The sequence below is a fragment of the Lutra lutra genome, chromosome 3 (genome assembly GCF_902655055.1).
Source record: "Lutra lutra chromosome 3, mLutLut1.2, whole genome shotgun sequence".
NCBI classification, from domain to species: Eukaryota; Metazoa; Chordata; class Mammalia; order Carnivora; family Mustelidae; genus Lutra; species Lutra lutra.
In genome coordinates, this window is record NC_062280.1 from 148050733 (window position 1) to 148069103 (window position 18371).

Here is an 18371-nt window from a genome sequence, read left to right on the forward strand (position 1 = left end):
ATAAGGAGATGAAATATATGGAGTTCCCCTACAAAATTCTGCTCAATTTTGGAGCACCTAAAACTGATCTTAAAAATAAAATCAGTTATTAACAAATAAAGAAAAAAGACGAACAAAAACAACAAGCAGATTTAAATATAGAGAACAAACTGGTGGTTGCGGAGGGGGGGAATGGGTGAAAGAAGTAAAGGGAATCAAGAGTACACCTAATGAACATCGAGTAATGTATAGAATTATTGTACCGTTTTATTGTACATCTGAAACTAACAACTGAAAAAGGGAAAAAAAAAAACTATTACTAAATGTGGGGGCGAGGAAAGGGTGGAATCTCTGCAGAAACCTGCAGGGCTTTGAATTTTTTCCTATAGGCTCATAATCTCCAGAGTGGGCGCTTGATTTTTCATAAACGGTAGAAGAAAAGCTAAAATTTATCTAACCTTTACATCACAGGTACTGCGTAAGTACTTTATTAATCTAATCCGCAAATATTCATTCAGAGCATCCTATTTAACCTACGCAATTCATGTCGTCGTCACACAGCGCTATGACATATTGTTGTTATTCACATTTTATAAAACCATTCTGAGAGCGAAGCCAAACAGTTGACGAATACAGAAATGTGCGACCAATCTGGATTCCAAATCCAAAGTTCTAAACCATAAATCCGAACGAAAGAAAATTAGCGATTTCTAATTCCGTCAGCTGAAACAATGAACGGCCGATAAATCTCGCGATATTATCGAAACTACTACTCCCAACAAGTACAGCGGCTTCTGTCCATCCGCCTATCCCCTTGAGGCTGCAGGGCCCCGGCATGCCTTGAGGCGCGAAAGGCAGCTCGGGAGCCGTAGTTCTCTTGGACGCCTACCGGTATTGCCAGCGCGGCAGTGGCGGCTCTCGGTTCCGTCCAGCGGGTTCTGTAAGGCGAGCTGAGGCGGAGAAAGGGCGCGGAACTGGAGGAGGGTGAGTCAGACGCTGTCTACGCTATAAAGGGAGGCGGCACTGCGGCACAGGGCTGAATTAGGTAAATGGACCCGTGCTGCAGTCTCTCCGGAGACACCGCGATCTAGCGCCAGCGAGAAGAGGGCGAGGAGGAGCCAGAGCCCGGTCCTTGCACCCATTCTCGCCCTCGTACCCCGCCGCCATCTCCACCATGCAGTCCCGGGAAGAAGCTCCGCGCTCTCGCCGCTTGGCCAGTCCCCGTGGCGGCAAGCGGCCCAAGAGAATCCACAAGCCCACGGTTTCGGCTTTTTTCACGGGCCCGGAGGAGCTGAAGGACACGGCTCATTCTGCAGCCCTCTTGGCACAGCTGAAGTCCTTCTACGACGCGCGGCTGTTATGTGATGTGACCATCGAGGTGGTGACGCCTGGCAGCGGGCCTGGCACCGGCCGCCTCTTCCCTTGCAACCGTAACGTGCTGGCTGCCGCGTGTCCCTACTTCAAGAGCATGTTCACCGGTGGCATGTACGAGAGCCACCAGGCAAACGTGACCATGCATGATGTGGATGCCGAGTCCTTCGAGGTGCTGGTCGACTACTGCTACACGGGTCGCGTGTCCTTGAGTGAAGCCAACGTGGAACGCCTTTACGCGGCCTCTGACATGTTGCAGCTCGAATATGTGCGGGAAGCCTGTGCCTCCTTCCTAGCCCGCCGCCTTGACCTGGCCAACTGCACTGCCATCTTCAAGTTTGCTGACGCCTTCGGCCATCGCAAGCTGCGATCGCAGGCCCAGTCCTTTATAGCCCACAATTTCAAGCAGCTCAGCCAGATGGGCTCGATTCGGGAAGAGACTCTGGCAGATCTGACCCTCGCCCAGTTGCTGTCAATTCTGCGCCTGGATAGTCTCAACATAGAGCTGGAGCAGACCGTGTGTCATGTGGCTGTGCAGTGGTTGGAGGCAGCTCCCAAGGAGCGAGGTCCAAGCGCTGCGGAGGTCTTCAAGTGTGTCCGCTGGACGCACTTCACAGATGAAAATAAGGATTACCTGGAAGGGCTGCTGACCAACACCATAGTGAAGAAGTACTGTCTGGACCTTATTGAAGGGGCCCTGCAGATGCGCTATGGTGACAAGTTGTGCAAGTCTCTGGTGCCGAAGCCAGAGACCAGCAGTGGCAGCAGCGGCAGCAGCAGCAGCAGCGGCAGCGGGGGCGGCAGCGGCAGCGGGGGCGGCAGCGGCAGCGGCAGCGGCGGCAGCGGCGGCAGCGGCGGCAGCGGCAGCGGCAGTGGCAGTGGGGGCGGCGGCGGTGGCTGCAGCAGCAGCGGCAGCAGCAGCAGTGGTGGTGGTGGCTCTAGCTCCTCTGTTGTGCCCACAGCAGAAAATCCCCCCCAGAGGCTGGGCGTGTGTGCTAAGAAGATGGTGATCTTCTTTGGACATCCTAGAGATCCCTTTCTGTGCTGTGACCCATACACCGGCGATATTTACAAAGTGCCGTCACCTCTGACCTGCCTTGCTCACACTAGGACTGTCACCACCTTAGCTGTCTGTGTCTCTCCAGACCATGACATCTACCTGGCCGCTCAGCCCAGGAAGGACCTCTGGGTGTACAAGCCAGCCCAGAATAGCTGGCAGCAGCTTGCCGACCGCCTGCTGTGCCGGGAGGGCATGGATGTGGCCTACCTCAATGGCTACATCTACATCTTGGGTGGGCGAGACCCAATTACTGGAGTCAAACTGAAGGAAGTGGAATGCTACAGTGTCCAGAGAAACCAGTGGGCACTGGTGGCTCCGCTACCCCATTCCTTCATCTCCTTCGATCTAATGGTAATCCAGAACTATCTCTATGCTCTCAACAGTAAGCGCATGTTCTGCTACGATCCTAGCCACAATATGTGGCTCAAGTGTGTTTCTCTCAAGCGCAATGACTTTCAGGAAGCCTGTGTCTTCAATGATGAGATCTACTGCATCTGTGACATCCCAGTCATGAAGGTCTACAATCCGGTCAGAGGAGAATGGAGGCAGATTAATAATATTCCCTTGGTGTCGGAGACCAACAACTACCGCATTATCAATCACGGCCAAAAACTGTTGCTGATCACCTCGCGCACCCCGCAGTGGAAGAAGAACCGGGTGACCGTGTATGAATATGACACTAGGGGGGACCAGTGGATTAACATAGGTACCACCTTAGGCCTCTTCCAGTTGATTCTAACTTCTTTTGCCTCTCAGCTCGTGTTTATCCTTCCTGCCTTGAACCTGGTCACAGTTTCCTCACTGAGGAAGAAGATGTGCCGAGTGAATCTAGCACTGAATGGGATTAGGTGGATTCAGTGAGCTGGACTCTGAGTCAGGAAGTTCAAGTTCTTTATCTGATGATGATTTGTGGGTTCAGGTAGCACCTCAGTGAAATGCACAGGATCAGCAGAATTTGTTGTAGATAGGTTTGAAACACTAAGGTGTTTTCACTGCTTTGGAAAGTGTCTTAAAGAGATACCCTTCTCTTTGCTGGGAAAAAAACAACAACAACAACAACAGGTTGATTCATTTCAGGTTTGGTTTAGAAAGGGTATTGTTTGAAATACTAACATAATTTAATGTTAGGGAATTTATACACTCAAAGAAATCAACCTATTTAATAATTTACTGTTCTCTAAAAGTCCAGTATTGATTTGATTGTTGGGTATGTTTATGTTTGATTATACTAATTTAGTGTTCTGTTATTAATCTTATCTTCTGTTTTGTGCCACAAGTACTGTGACTTGAATTTTGATTTTCACATAGAAAGCTGATTGGATAGGAATTATCAGGTAGGGTTTGGAAAGTCTATCTTTCCTTTGGGACAGGGTAGAAGGTTTCCAAAACTTTTAAAACTAGTGGGTTATTAACAAAATGTGTTTCTAATTTAAATATAGTTTGCCAGGTTTTTGTTCAGTTACCTCCCCTTTTGTGAAGAAAAAAAATGCATTGTTTAATGTGACTGGTGATTTCATTTGTAATGATAGTACACATGGCGGTAAGCTGACTAAAGTAAAAACAAAACAAAAACAAGATTCTACTGTTTAAAAAGAAACTCAGTTTAAATTTGTAATGTAAAATGTGTATTTGCAAACAGTGACCAATGTTCCATCTGTTCTAGTAGGGTCACCAGTCATCGGAAAACCTTAAAAAAAAAAACAAAAAAAAAATTAAACTAACTTGCTTTGTAGGTTCACATTTTTGATCTATACTTGATATATGCTTCACAGAATCAGAGGAATCATCCTCTTTTTCACTGGACACGATTGTGTAAATTTGTATCCATTGTCTTAAAAAGTTTATGTGATTCTTAAAATACTTTGGCTGTACAGTTTTGGTGTTCATCTTAGATTTGTCAGCAAAATGTGATTATTCTTTGCTGTTTAATGAGATAATATTCGTTTTGAAAATATGTGTAAGCTAAGAACAGTATTTTATTGAGATCAGTAGATATTGTGTCTATCAACTATAAAATCAAGTGCCAGCAAAGAACTTTAAAACTTTAAGTTGTGTATAGAACTGTTTTGTGTAGCATCGAAATATTGTCAGTTTTGTAAGTCACTAAATGTTATTATCAGCTTAAAGGTATTTTTGTATTAAAAGTTTACAGTTAAATAACATAAGTGAATGATGGCATTTGGGGCCAGTAGTGAAAAGTATATTTCGTCTAAAATATTTCCCTAAGCAGTGGTATACATGGTTATTTTATTAGGGTATTTGTATCTGTTCCGTGTTTCTCTGTGAACCATGCTCCAGTCTTTGTTTCTGTCACACTACGGAAGGAAGAATTCAGAAACAGAGACTACGTCATACAAAACTGACCTTTGCTAAATACAAGTGCTTACCTCTTGAGGGTTTACTGGCTATGGCCATCGTGCTCCGTACCCGTGAAAAAATGACCAGATGCTCACAGTGTATACGTTTTTTCTATACCCAGTTAGAATTTTCTTCCTAAATCCTCATTCAGTAACATGCTAATTCCTCTTCTATGTTTATGCTCTAGTGGTAGAATGCTAACGTTTCTCAGACGGTGGCTGAATACAGAGGATTTGTGTTCTCAGGTGGGGAACCGAAGTTTTTAATGAAATACTATAGGATGAAAATGGAGAGAGGGACACAAAGGGTTAAAAAAAAGTTGTCTCAGCCAATTTTGATTGGCCATCTGAAGATACTACAAAACATTCCTCTTTAACGTTTTTAGTGAACTAAGATGCTTGTCCTAACAGTATGTGGTTCCTTCAAAAGGGCAAACATGCTTTTAGTTGTTTAAGGCTACGTTTTGTTCTATTTAACAGCAGGGTTGTTACAAGCACTGTAACTTAACACAAAACTGTGTCTCAGTAGTGTATTTGGCCAATTTTTTCTTCACCAGTAACCTTCTTGTGGATAGCTTTTTGTTTTGTAAGGTTGAAATAGGACAGTGCTGATCTGAACCAGATTGTCTCTCTGCAGAATTAAAGTATGCAAGTGAATGCTAAATGACAAATTCTCTAATTTGTCATTCTCAACCTTTGAGTTAGGGAAAAGCTAAGTAGCAGTAATATCTTGGTTTACAAAGAAGTTTTCTTGGGAAGAATTTTGGTTTCGTGATATATTTGTGAATTAGAGAATTGATGTTAATCATTATTTTATAGATAAGTGATTTGTATGTGATTAGTTGCAAATAAAACTGGTATTAGAACCTAAACTTCCTGGCTCTTTAATTCAGTGTTTTTGCGAAACGTATAAAACCCTTGCTTGTGCCGTGAGTGACACAGCCAGCAGTGTTGAAATCCCTTCTTGACGGGGAAGCACCTTTTGTCTCAGTTTTCCAATTAATCAGCACATCTTTTAGTGAATGCTCAATATAACGCTCTTTGCAAGACTACTCTTTGTAAAATTTAAATGACCTTGATTATCTTTTGTGTCTGTTCCTGTAGTCTGAAAAGCGTAACCCAGATTTTTACAGGTTCTTCTAAGTCCAAACGATGAGTGTCATTAGGGCTTCCAGAAGGATAAACTAGAAATTAATTTTCACAACTGGATTATCTATTTTAAAGAAAGAAATTAAATTATAATAGCTGTTTTCATCATTGCTTTTAGTTGAGCAGAGATTTTTTAAAAGTTTTTTGTACTTGATATTTTGAGAATCTGGGGAAAGCTTGACCTGTTTTTTCCCCCAGATTTTATTTATTTATTAGAGCACAAGGTGGGGAGGGGCAGAGGGAACCAAGAAGCAGGCAGACTTGCTGCTGAGCAGGGAGACTGGCGTGGGGCTGGATTTCAGAACCCTGGGATCATGATCTGGGCCAAAGGCAGCCACCCAGACGACCCCTTTGGTCCATTCTTAAGAAAAAAAGCAAATTTGTTGTAATTTTATAATGTCAAGGGTGATATGACACTTCTGCTCGTCAGACCTAAGGTAAGAGTATGTGTCACAGTGTTTCCTTCCATATCTGCTTAGAAACTTCAAGACCCTTTGCATCACTCTAATTTTAAAAAGGATATTCATTATAGCAAATATGATAAGCAGGGAGTATTAGGAAGCAAAATCACTCATAGAAATGTGACCATCAGTAGAAACGTAAGAGAATGTTATTTTTTTAAACAACAGCATTCAATGTGATTTGAATCCGATTTTTTTAAATTATAGTAAAAAAAAAAAAACAAAACAAAAGATAGTGTTCACAGAAAACCTCTGAGGCTCAGAGGGGTCTGGGGGCAGTAGGTTTTGTGCAAAACGGGAAGAAGGACCTCCTCCAGTCTGAGCCATTTGTCATGCAGATCTGATTCATCAGACTTCATTCCTTACATGTGCAACCTTGAGGATTCAGCACCATCCAAGCAAGGCACAGAGTAGGAATGGATATTGTTGTAATAAACATTCCATCTTATATGGGAGACCTGTTTCTACTATAACGGTCTAATCAGGAGTCAACCTAATGGATCAGCCTCTTACACTCCCACTTTCAAAGTTAAAATTGCTGCTTAGAAATGCGGTATCTTGGGGCGCCTGGGTGGCTCAGTGGGTTAAAGCCTCTGCCTTTGGCTCAGGTCATGGTCCCAGGATTGTGGGATCGAGCCCCACATCTGGCTCTCTGCTAGGCAGGGAGCCTGCTTCCTGCCACCACCCCCCCACCCACCTGCCTGCCTCTCTGCCTTCTTGTGATCTCTGTCTGTCAAATAATTTAAAAATCTTAAAAAACAAACAAACCACCATATCTCAATCAAATATATTGGGGGCAAACTTACTTGTTAATTGTAGGGAAAAGAGCTAAACAGTGCTTAATGTAAATGTCAGGCAAAATTTTTCTCCCAAATAGAACTGTCTGTGCCTTAAAGAAAGGAAGAGCCAGTACTCTAAAGTATAAGTAATATTGCCTTAACCTAGATGGTCTTAAGAAAATCAAGTACATTTTTTTGGAGGGTTGGGGGAGCTATTGTAACAGAAAAATCCAGCAATTAGAATTGGCAGCCTGGTCTAGAGTCTGTCTTCAGATGATATCGTGAGCTAATGTTTTCTCTCACTTTGTATATTGGTTGGAATGTAGGTCTGGTTGTAAGTAACAGAGACCTAGTAGTTATTTAAACAAGCAGTCTCTCCTATAAAAGTCCAATCTGTTATGTTGCCCCTCATCTAGAAAGTCCCTGAGATCCAGGCTTTCTGTTTTCCCATCTATTATCCTTAGGGGTTGTCCTGGTCTACACGACCCCAAACTGGTTGATACCGTGTCTATATTCCAGCCATCAAGAAGAAAGGAAGGGGGAAGGAGAGAGCATGACCCTCCCCTGTAGAAGAAATTGTGCACATCACTTCCAGGCACACAACGCTGGCCAGGTCTTAACATGTACTACACCTGCCTTCAAGAGCGCCTGGAAGAGGTAGTCTTTATTCTAGGACATGTATCAAATTAAAATTCAGGGGTTCCTTCTTATCATAGAATGGGGGAGAAAGGCTATTAGGTTAAATAGCAACCTCTGTCACACCATCTGTCAGTCCAGATGTTATCGCATGGCCGCCAAAGTCACAACACCATCCGGGGGGTTACCGCAATCCCCGCAACGTTGGCTGGGCCTTCCCCCCCAGAAAGCCTTGGGGGAGCTCCCTGGGCTGCTGCTCTGTACAGAAAAGGCAAGGAAAGTCACTTCATCCTGTTTCGATTAAATAAAGCTTCGCAGACTCAATGTGTACTGAACCCTAGATCACAAGCCAAAGTCTAGTCTTGGCATTGTATCACGGAATGTTTCCACTTCTGAAAAGAAAGAAAAGAGCACTGACAAATGGCTCTGTATAATCAATGGCAGTATTAATTATCTTAAACAGCAAATGTTACTTCTGTTTTTAAAAGAAAGCTATCAGAATTACAGAGTAATGATGAAAACTGGAAGTTTGTTAGAACAAGCTCAGCTATTTAGCAACATTCTAGCATTTTCTGTGCCTGGATCATCTCTGCAGTGCTGTGTGAATGTAAATCTACGGATCCCCCCGCTGTTGAAGCCCGGACTGTCAGCCACAATAGTCTATTCAAAACTTCATTTCTTGCTGGATTCTTGTCCTGACTCCCAGTTCATCATGCTTTCCTCAGTGTCCACATGGAGGGTCACTCTCTGTGTTTGGGCAAACTTCAAAAACCGCTGCCAGAGGATGTTGTGAATACTCGCTTCTGTCACGTTGGGATATAGCTTTTACCATCATTATCATTACAAATACCCACATTTTATTTAGAAAATGCACCCCCCCCTTATTTTTACATAGAACCCCAACCTCTCCCAGCAAGCGAAGAGTAATACACCAGTTAGTAGCTGTGTTTCTAGCTCTACATTAATCAAGATTGTAAGACTCCATTTTCTGTTTCATTGCTACATCTCCTTCCTCTGAGCCCAAAGACACGATCTGTGATCTGTGCAGTGACTGGGTTCTTCTGCATTTTCTGCTCTGGGTATCTCTTGTGTAGGGTCACAGCCCCATTACTTTCTTTCCTGCAAGACCTTCTCACACGCGGCAATTATCCAGTTTATTGATGTGTTGACTCTTTCTTATCTGCCTCCTGCACTAGAATGTGAACTCCACCATGGAGGGACCCGGTCTGTCTTTTCCTCAGCTCCCTACACAGCCAGGCACACAGTGTTCAATGAATTATTTGTTGAACAAAGAAATAAACGTATTTGGTGCTTGTTTGCATTTATATGAGAAACACTTGCGTTTAGAAATCTCATCTTTTTGTCAATTTTCCAGCTTTGAGGGAGAGCTATTATTAAACTCTTTTGTCTGGTTGTCATAGCAACCCACTGGCCTCCCGAGCTACAGGTTATTTCTGATGGGCATATTCTACCCGACAACCAAACGCATGGTATTTTCAATTATGGAATAATGACGCTATTATAAATCACAGCCCTCACACTGTATCTTTCTCTATCTTTTATAAAGATAGCAGAAAATTAGCAAGAAAACAAGTCTGTTCAGACCGCAAAGGCTAGAGGATATAAAGCAGCCTAACCTACGTCTCTAGCCCCAAGCCTTTCCTGTTCCCTCCGAGTGCTCTACCTTTCCACAGCCACCTTTGAATTCAGCTGGGCTTTCTGTCCAAGCTGTCCAAGGAGGAAGTTTAAAAAAAATTAATTGTCCCAAGACTCTAAAGAGCTCTGTTGTGGCTTAACGTTCTTTTTCTCCTCTGCTTGTTTCTTAAATTTCCTATGAAGTGAACAAATAGTAGTCTTACAAAAATTGAGATTTGTACTGAAAAGATCCAAAATCAGTTACTTCTCCCCACCCCCTCGCCAACCCTCCCCCCCACCACCACCTTGTTCCTTTGGCTCATATTTTAGTGGCTGGAGCTGAGAAGGGTTTTATTAAGCAGAGTTAGAAATCACAGAAAACTCATTAGGATCCCTTATATAGGACAGGGTTTCTGGGGGCCATTCAGCCAGCCATCAGTGTAGTTTTTAAAACGCAGAGTCCAATGGTGAGACGCTGAAGAGATCTTACATAGACATAGTTATGCTGCATTTTCTCTTCTGTAGATTTTCCTCCTCTTCTAGGGAGAGTCAGGTGTCACCCATTTCCAAGGTATATCCTGTGGTAATTACTTCACCCTTCCTCTGTGCTGTTCTGAATGCTTTTCTTATAAATAAGGTTGCAGTAGCCACCAGTAAGCAGTCATAACCGGGTCTAAATGAAATTATACTGCAATTAACTTACCTCCTGGGTTTTAACATAAAAGCAGTAACCACCCACCACTGCCAATTAGCAGGGGGTTGTAAAGGGATTCATGCTAAATGGGTATCCCGATTTGGTTTCACTTTTAAACAGAGGGGTTCAACAGCAGGCTAGATGAAGAGGAAGAAAGGCTCAGCAGATTCTTGTTACTTGTGGAATTTCAAACGATGCACCAACCCGGTTATTACCTTTTCATTGTTTTACATGAGGGATACGGTCAATGTCATCTGTGCGGGTATCAGCTCTTCTGTCTTCTGTAAAAATAAGCCCAGCAAAGCTTTCATGAAACCCTTGCATCTGATCCTGCTTTTCGATCTGAAGACTTCCTCTGTCTTTATTTTAAACGACAGAACAATTACAAGCCGGAATACAAAGAAGTACATGATAAGAGCGGTGGGCTATCTGTGACAGTTCGGCCTTGAGGTCAGGGCCCATGTGAAGCGCAGGTGCGCATAAGGAAGTGAAAATAATGTATTCTGCAATTCAAAACAAATTAGAAAAATTAAGAGTATTATATAATAATTCTAGGTTTATTTTTTTAATGCTATGCTTGAGGAAAGATGGATTTCCTTTAGGAGAATGAAGAGGTCTTGTGGGAGTTTTCTAGGCTTAGAAATAGATTATACAGATTCTGTCTGGAATAACAAGTTATAATATACTTCAAAATTTTAGGTATGATTATGATTATTCTTATGTGTATTAAGGAGATATTCAAAGACAGTAAAACTTAACCTCCCAAAGCTAGTTTTTCCAAAGCCAGTGTTTTTTAGTCTGTTCTTGATCCCTCTCTCACTTGCTCACTCTTGGGATTTGAAGATCTTTTTTTCTTTTTCTTCTTTTTTTTTTTTTTTTGGTCTCCTAGTATGTGGCAATGCTTACCCAAGATCCTTCCAGACCCTCATCTGATAACTGGAACAACTCAGGATTTTATGGATGTTCCTTTTGTGCTCTAGGTGGGATTACAGTACCCTTTGCATTTTGGCATACTTTCTCCAGGCATTTTTTGGAAAACAAGTTTTCTTACACAGATCGTATAGGTCATATTATAGATTTATTGTGATTTTATGTGATTTTTGTCACACTTTCTCATTTCATAGAAAGTTCTCGCTATTAAAGTTGCCGCTCTCTATGTGCGCACGCCCACACTCTAATATGAAGAGATTATATATACGAGGATCTTTGTTGCAATTTCATCTTAGTGTTGTTAAAAGGTCATTAAGGCTTGTCAACAAATATTCATAGATTAAGCATATACCCAAAGATTCAGCAAGCATTTATACTAAAGAACCATAGGCAGCCTTTGAAAAAATGAGATGGATCTGTGTGCGTTGACATGGGAAGATATTTGCCACAGAATTTGTTAGTTTGGGCCACGTGACATCTGAAACCCTTTCTTATGTTTGCACAACCTAATGTCGTGTGAGTGTCCTAGGGACCACGGCTTCTCTACAGAAGCCAGAAAGTTCACAGGCAGGTACCACCCCAGACTACTGGCAGAGAGCCCGAGGGAAAAGTCATGGGCATGGATAGTCTTTTCCAGGACTTCCACTCTCCAGAAGGGACACAAAGGAGCAGAGTGTTCAGAATTCATTCTGGGACAGTGGCAGAAAGGACATTTACTTTTTGGAGCAGCTGAGTAGCAGCATATTAATAAGACCTTTTTAAAAAGATTTTATTTATCCATTTGAGAGAGAGAGAGCACTAGCAAGCAGAAGCAGGAGCAGGGAGGAGAGGCAGAAGCAGAGGGAGAAGCAGGCTCCCCACTGAGGAGGAATCTGGAAGCAGGACTCGATCCCAGGACTCTGAGATCACCACCCAAGCTGAGGCAGATGCTTAACCGACTGAGCCACGCAGGTGCCCAATAAGACTTTTTGGTGTGACTTTTCACTTTCTTTTCTAAATTGGTATTACATTCAATTAATTCAAAATTCAAAGAGTACAATACCTACATAATGAGAGCCCTCCCCTCACCTTTCTCCTGTCCATCTTATCCCTAACACCTAGTTTTCTTTTCTAAGCTTATTAATTTTGCATGTCTCCTTTTAGGCCTATATTCTGGACATATATGACAGTGTGCATATCTCTCTCTTTTTTTCCTTTTTCTTGTTTCTTTTTCTTTTTACTAAAACAGCAGCATATTATATAAACTTCTGATCTTGAAGCACATTCTGTATCCATATGTCAGGAACATGTTCATTCTTTGGTAGTTTTAGAGTAGACATTGTACAAATATATCATAATCCAGTCAGTTTCTACAGATGGACATTTCAGTGACTTGGTAGTCCTTTGCTATTACTAACAGTGCTGCTGTCAATATTCTCATACTTGTGTTCTTCCATATCTTTGCCAAAGTCTCTGTAGGACAAGCTTTTCAAAGGGTATATACATTTGGAATCTTGATGAGGTATTATAAAATTGCCCTCTGGAAAGGGTAAGCCAGTTTATGCTCCCACCTGCAATGAGTAATAATACCATTTCCCCACATTGCTCTCCAAAATATATTACTAGATTATTGATCTTTGCTCTGATTTGATTTTGACTTTATTTCTGGCTGTTTAAGAAATGTTTGTTTCTTGGGGCACCTGGGTGACTCAGTCAGTTAAGTGTCCCACTCTTGATCTCAGCTCAGGTCTTGATATCACAGTTGTGAGTCAGAGCCCCACCCCAGGCTCCATGATGGGCATGGAACCTACTTAAAAAAAAAAAAAAATTTTTTTTTTTGTTTCTTCATGTTTTCTGAGCTATGTCTCTGCCTTTCCAACACATTCCTTTTTTTGCTTAAATTAACCAGAGGAAGTTTCTGTTGTTTGCAACTAAGAACCTAGACCTAGAGATCTATGATCTATGATACATTTTTGAGAGTAAAATCAAGTTGAGGAATAATATGCATACAATGATTGATACTTTTATGAAAACAGAATAAATCAAAACAACAGCTATGTACACATGCAGATGGGTGTTTAGAGAAATATCTGGAAGGATACAAACTAGACAGTGGCTGGTTACCTCTGGATAGAGAGGCAGACTGACAAGGTTAGGGGGACATGTTAACTTTCCCCCTTATATACTTGAATATCATTGGAATTTTTTATAATGATCATATTCCACTTTTTAAAGTTTTAAATTAAAAAAAAAAAATAGGGCCTTAAAAACTGTTCTCAAATTCTCGAATCTACAGGGCTGTGTTTGTTTGCTTGGGCTGCCCTAACAAAGCCCCACAGCCCGGGGGGTTTCAACAACAGAATTACGTTTTCTCACAGCTTGGGAGGCTAGAAGTCCAAGATCAAGGCAACAAGCAGATGCAGCTACCAATCTGTTCTCTCTGAGTTCGGAGATTGCCGGAGGGGTAGGAGGAGACCACAGTCTATCCATCTTTTTCATTCCTCTTTGGTTCAATTTTTATGGGGAAATCACAGTGCTACTAGTGTGATGAAAATATTCCTCAAAATCAATGATCATGCTTAGTGTCTTGGCCCTAACAGTTTGGCTTGGAGGACTCAGGAATGGGCAGAAGGCAGGAAATGGTACTATTACATGGAGGTGCAGTCAACAAACATTCGTGAACCAGTGAACATTTTTTATGGTCTGTGAATTTAAAACTGGTTACAAAAATATATTCATATCCTGTGGGTAAAGCTGATGGACTATGCCTTTGTTCTACTTACATGGGTCACAGATTTTACCAATTACTGCATAGCCTTTCGTGTTTTCATCCCATATTAATTTGGGATGCAATGGGATGCCATTTGCATCCCACGCCAGAGTGGGGAGGGTAACATCTCTTCTCTTGCTCCAGGACGCCCTTTCCTCTAGGGGGGTGGGGGGCAGATAAAGCAAAGGTGCCTAGACCCTGAGTGCAGAATATGCCAGAATATGCCAGATTCCAGAGAAGCCCACTTTACACGGTATACTTCTAACTCACAGAATTTGTTATTTTTCTCCTTTCTGGAGTCAATGACATGGGTCAAAGGCATCTAATCAAACCCTCAGAGAGAGATGAGTCCTAGCATCATGTGGTGCGAATGATCAAATTTTTGCCTTCTCTGTCAAAAAAATGTATTTTGGGAACAGAGAGGAGTATGATGTGTGAGGTCTTTTTACAGTCACTGCGGAAATATGTGCGTGGCACAGATCTGCTAGGCTCATTATTTCATGTCTCTGGATAATACTGAAATTGTAATTAGTATGGTAATAAATACTTAGGAAACATGAGGACAGGTCTTCTTGATTCTACTCTGAGTTCCGCTAGCCAACACCAAAGTTACATTCTGATCTCTGAACCAATGAATTAATGCCCAAGAAGGTAATTGCATGACAGGGAAGTCTACAGGCCAGATGCTGATTGCTGCTGCGGAAATCATGATATAATGAAGCTTACGTAGTATGGAAGATAAAACAAAAAACTTCTCAAGCCAGCATGTGATGCCACATTCACAATGTTTGGCTACTTTGGGCTTTAGGAACAGCTTGCTAATAGTTGCCAATTATTTAAGTGATGTAATTTAATTTCTTCTACATCACATAGTGGTTTTATTTAAAAACTCACATTTAGCTCTTGGCCCTAGAGGACCAGCTCATTTGTTACTGCGGCTTAACAGCTTCCAAGCGCTCCTGACGACTTCACCATCATCCTAATGCCAAGGAGGAAAGGAGAAGCTTGAGCCCAAGTATTAATCAAGTGCAAATAAAGACTCAGTTGATGAGCTAAAACCCTACATCTCAAACTTAAATCTGAACCTGTTTAAAATAAGAACATGGGAATAATGTTTAGGCTCAAGATATTAGAGGAAATCTCTCTTTGGTCCCCACGTGAGGTCCTTTGTCCTGAGTTCACTGTGAGTGTTTGCTGTATGAAAAAGCCCTGGGCGGTCCTTTATATAATTGCGGTGTTTTGTTTTGTTTTGTTTTTTGGTCTAAGAAATGGAGGACAAAATAACATGGGAGACAAAGAAGGGAAGTGAATCACTAGCAAGAAACTTAAGGGAAAGGTAGATTCCACATAAAAGAACTCCAGCCAGCGATGTATCTCTAAGCACTTAGAGGGGTCCCTATTGACTTTGAAGCCTGGGAAACTGAAAGCTCGATTTCCAATGCAAATTAAGAACTAAGGACTTTTGTCTCAACTGATGAGGAGAAAAAAAAAATTGGGATTCCCCTTTTGCCAGGTGCCAGAAGTTACTTCAGTTCTGTCCATTACCTTTTCTAGAAATACCCAGGCCAATACTTCCCTCTACCGCTTGGAAGCAATTCTACAGCACGAGTCAACCAGAATGAGTTATATAAAATAGCATACCTGTTTCACAGGTGTGGGAACTGAGGCATATGTGTTAAAGTTGACCTCTGCAAAGTACAAAGGGAAAAGTTGTGGCAATGGCTCAAGACTCGCTCACTTTTGTAGAACATCCTGTAGGTAAGTGTAAACAAATTTGCCTTTCTGGATGTGTTTCTAAACCAGAGGGACTTTGTTATGTGAAGATAGGAGGCTTGGCAAAAAATAGATATTTAGAATAGATTTTTAAAAAATTGATAGAGTCACAGTGCTAACTAAATGTAGAGAGCTTGAAAGTCATCATTCCAGCCCTTCTAAGAAAAAAAGTTCACCAAATTAAAATCAATACGTGCCTGGGTGGCTCACTGGTTAAGTGTCTGCCTTCAGCTCAAGTCATGATCCCAGAGTTCTGGGATCGAGTCCTGCATCTGGCTCCCTGGCTCCTGGGGAGCCCACATCTCCCTCTGCCTGCCACTCCCCTGGTCATGCTCCCCACACTCTCTCTCTCTCTCTCTGTCAAATAAATAGATAAAACCTTCAAAACTTAAAAAAAATTTTTTTTAAAGATTTTATTCATTTATTTGATAGACAGAGATCACAAGCAGGCACAGAGGCAGGCTGAGAGAGAGAGAGAGAGAGGAGGAAGCAGGCTTCACGCTGGGCAGAGAGCCTGATTCGGGGCTCGATCCAGGGACCCTGGGATCATGACCTGAGCTGAAGGCAGAGGCTTTAATCCACTGAGCCACACAGGTGTCCTTTTTTCAAAAATTTAAATCAGTAAATTTTCTTAGGAGCCATCTTAGAAACCTGGGGTCACTGACAAAGCACTATCCCCCAACCAGAAAGACTGTAAACACATAGGACTTTGATAGCTTCCCTGAAGGGAAGCCCCAGCCAGGACGGTAGGGATGCTTACAAGGTAACTGACAAGCTGCTGGAGGCTGATGCCCACTGGCCTCAGTTAAAAACTCCTGAGAGTCCCATCTAAGGGAGACTGTGGGGGGGGGCGGGGAACCCCTCATTCTGAGTCTTTACCTCCAGGAGCACCTTCAGTTCTTAACAGCGAAGACCTCTGAAAAGTTCCCTCTGTGTAGCCCAGGGGGAGGGGAAAATTAACCATTTTGAAATATGCCTAGGGGGGAAAAACATCTTTTTAAAATGACCCCAAGTGCATTCTGTTTTTCATAACAACACCCCACCATCAAAGGAAACTGCTTTATTGGAGCCTTAACTGAGGTGGGGGAAATTCCAACTCTAGTACCTTCTAGTTTCCCAGGATCACCAAAGTGGGAAAAAAGGGAAGCTGACCAGTGTTTGTGGAGGTCACAGCCCAGAGACTGGAGCCCACTAGGACATGGAGACTTAATCATCAAATTCTAGGATGCTTCCCTTCCCTTACGCTTTCCTAGTGCATCACCAGGGATCCTGTATAAGGGTCTGCAGATATATAAAATGGTGGATTACAGCTAAAAGAATGAACAGCAAGGCTCACACTCTAGTTAAGGAGGAATTTCCAGGCCAAGACAACTGGGGAGAGACAAACAAGGATATTAGATCAAATTGAAACCTCTGACACCTACAGCTACACCTACAGCTGTAGGAAACATTAAACACCGCCTAGCTCCAAGGAAAACAAGCATAAAAATCTCACAGTAAAGGCCGATTTACTTCTGTTCCTTTTCTCCAAGACATCATGAGTGGCATTCAACACAAAAATTACAAGGCATGCTAAGAGCTACAAACCCCAATCCAAAGAGACAAAGCAAGTATCACAAACAGATGTAAATATGGCAGAGATTATAAAATTACCAGAAGCCGAAGTAACTGATTAAAATGCTAATGGCTTTCATGGAAAAAGTGGCCAGCATACAAGGACAGAAAAGTGATGTGCAGAGAGAAGGAAACAGAGAGAGACAGAATCTCAGAGAGAGAGAATCTCAAAAAATCAAAAGGAGGGACGCCTGGAAGTTCCAGTCTGTTGAGCCTCTGCCTTCGGCTCAGGTCCTGATCCAAGGTTCCTGGAATCAGTTCCTCATTGGGCTCCTTTCTCAGCGGGGAGCCTGCTTCTCCCTCTGCCTGCTGCTCCCCCTACTTGTTCGCTTACTCTCTTTCTCTCTCTGATAAATAAATAAATAAAATCTTTAAAAAAAAATCAAAAGGAAATTCTAGAAATAAGAAACATCGTAAAAATGAAGAATGCTTTTGATGGGCTCATTAGCAGACTGGACATGGACAAGTTAGCAATTAGCTTGCAGGTATGTCCATAGAAATCTCCCAGTGTGAAATGCAAAGAAATAGAAGAATGAAAACCAACAACACTGGAACAGAATCTCCAAGAAGTAGCGAAGAAGTATGCACTACCAAGAGTAAACTCGAACCCAAACACTGGGCTTTGGGGGACTATGTGTCAATGTAGGTTTGTCAATTGTAATCAATGTATGACTCTGTTGAGAGACCTTGATAGTGGTGGGTATGTAGGTGTGGGGACAGAGGATATGTAGGAACTCTCTGTATATTCTTGTCTTTTTTTTTTTAAGGTTTTGTGTTTTTAAGTAATCTCTACACCCAACATGGGGTTCAGACTCACAACTGCAAGACCACGAGTTACAGGCTCTACTGACTGAGCCAACCAAGCACCCCTACGCTTTCTTTTCACTTTCGTTGTGAACCTGGAACCTCTCTAAAAAAATATGCCCGTTTTACAGATAAGAGGATGGAGGCAGAGAGATTAAATAGCTTGCCTAAAATTTACCAAGGTCTACCAGGTACAAAATAGGGACTGGCAGAGTCAGTCTGGCCCTAGAGTGTTTGTCTTTGACCAGTGCACTTTTCTTCCTTTTCTGAATCTTGCTTCTTTCCAACGAAAATGTATCTTGCAGATCAATTCATAAGCACATGTAGAGTTCCTTTTAATTTAATTAGTTTGTGTTGCTTATAAAACGACTTAGAAATAA

At 42.3% G+C, this 18371-nt stretch overlaps 1 protein-coding gene across 1 annotated transcript; it reads left to right on the forward strand.

The window, feature by feature from the left end:
* Positions 1 to 440: 440 nt before the first annotated feature.
* Positions 441 to 5639, forward strand: LOC125094652 (kelch repeat and BTB domain-containing protein 6-like). The gene is given in 3 exon segments (XM_047720060.1): positions 441 to 3137; positions 3140 to 3253; positions 3256 to 5639. Coding segments are annotated over 3 exon segments (2187 nt in total). The 5' UTR covers positions 441 to 1153; the 3' UTR covers positions 3345 to 5639.
* Positions 5640 to 18371: the final 12732 nt, after the last annotated feature.